Raw genomic sequence first — 837 nt, 5'->3', positions numbered from 1 at the left:
ACACCGACGCCTACACCGACGCCGTCGGCAGGTCGCACTTGCGGCGCACCGATCTACAACACCGACTACTACGGCAACGACATCTCCAACTTTGGTACGACCGGTGATTTCAACAATATGCTCAAGCAGTGCTGTGATGGCTGCAAGGCGGTTGCTACCTGCGGCGCCTATACGCTCGCCAACAACGTCTGCTACCTCAAGACCGTCGCGCTCTCGCCCCGGACTGTCAACGGTGCGACGACCGTGGTTGTACCGCAAGCGCCGGGCACGAGCGTCCGCTACTGCTGCAGCCCCGAAGTCAACTACGATTACTATGGCAACGACATTGGTACTGTCCAAGTGACGGGGGATGTGAACGCGATGATTGGTCAGTGCTGCGAGACGTGCAAGAAGAACAACCAGTGCAACGCGTACGTTTTGTTTGAGGGTGTCTGCTTCCTCAAGTCAGCGACCGGCATTCGCTCGAGCAAGGTCGGCGCAATGGCCGCGTCCGTGCCCACGGCCACGTGGTAATATCGGGTTTGAAAAATAGCCAACAAATGCCACGTTACATATTTGAATCTTCATTGACGATCTATCTTTTAATTGAATAACGACTTTTTTGCGCGAAGCGCGGCACGAGCGCAGCGAGGGCACCCGGCGGTAGCCGGGCCCGTGCGATAGCACGGCAGGGCAAAATGAAGTCGCAACATGGTGTTCCGACGTGCGTAGCGCGTCTGGAAGGGTCGGGAAGTGTCGAATTCGGTTAAGTACGAGTGGCAGGTCAATGTCGTCAAGCCGTATCTTGATTTTACTATTGGGTGCTCCGAAGTTGGGCGCAAAGCCGTCGCCCGATGC

The 837-nt window shown here is 56.6% G+C and overlaps 1 protein-coding gene across 1 annotated transcript; it reads left to right on the top strand.

Moving 5' to 3' along the window:
- Positions 1 to 117: 117 nt before the first annotated feature.
- SDRG_12494 (hypothetical protein) lies at positions 118 to 513 on the top strand (the record flags this gene model as incomplete). Its single annotated transcript, XM_008618566.1, has 1 exon — positions 118 to 513. The coding sequence occupies one exon, from the start codon at positions 118 to 120 to the stop codon at positions 511 to 513; it is 396 nt and encodes a 131-aa protein (XP_008616788.1).
- Positions 514 to 837: the final 324 nt, after the last annotated feature.

The sequence above is a fragment of the Saprolegnia diclina genome, assembly GCF_000281045.1.
Source record: "Saprolegnia diclina VS20 unplaced genomic scaffold supercont1.50, whole genome shotgun sequence".
Classification (NCBI taxonomy): Eukaryota; Oomycota; class Saprolegniomycetes; order Saprolegniales; family Saprolegniaceae; genus Saprolegnia; species Saprolegnia diclina.
This window is presented reverse-complemented; position numbering and strand designations above follow the sequence as displayed.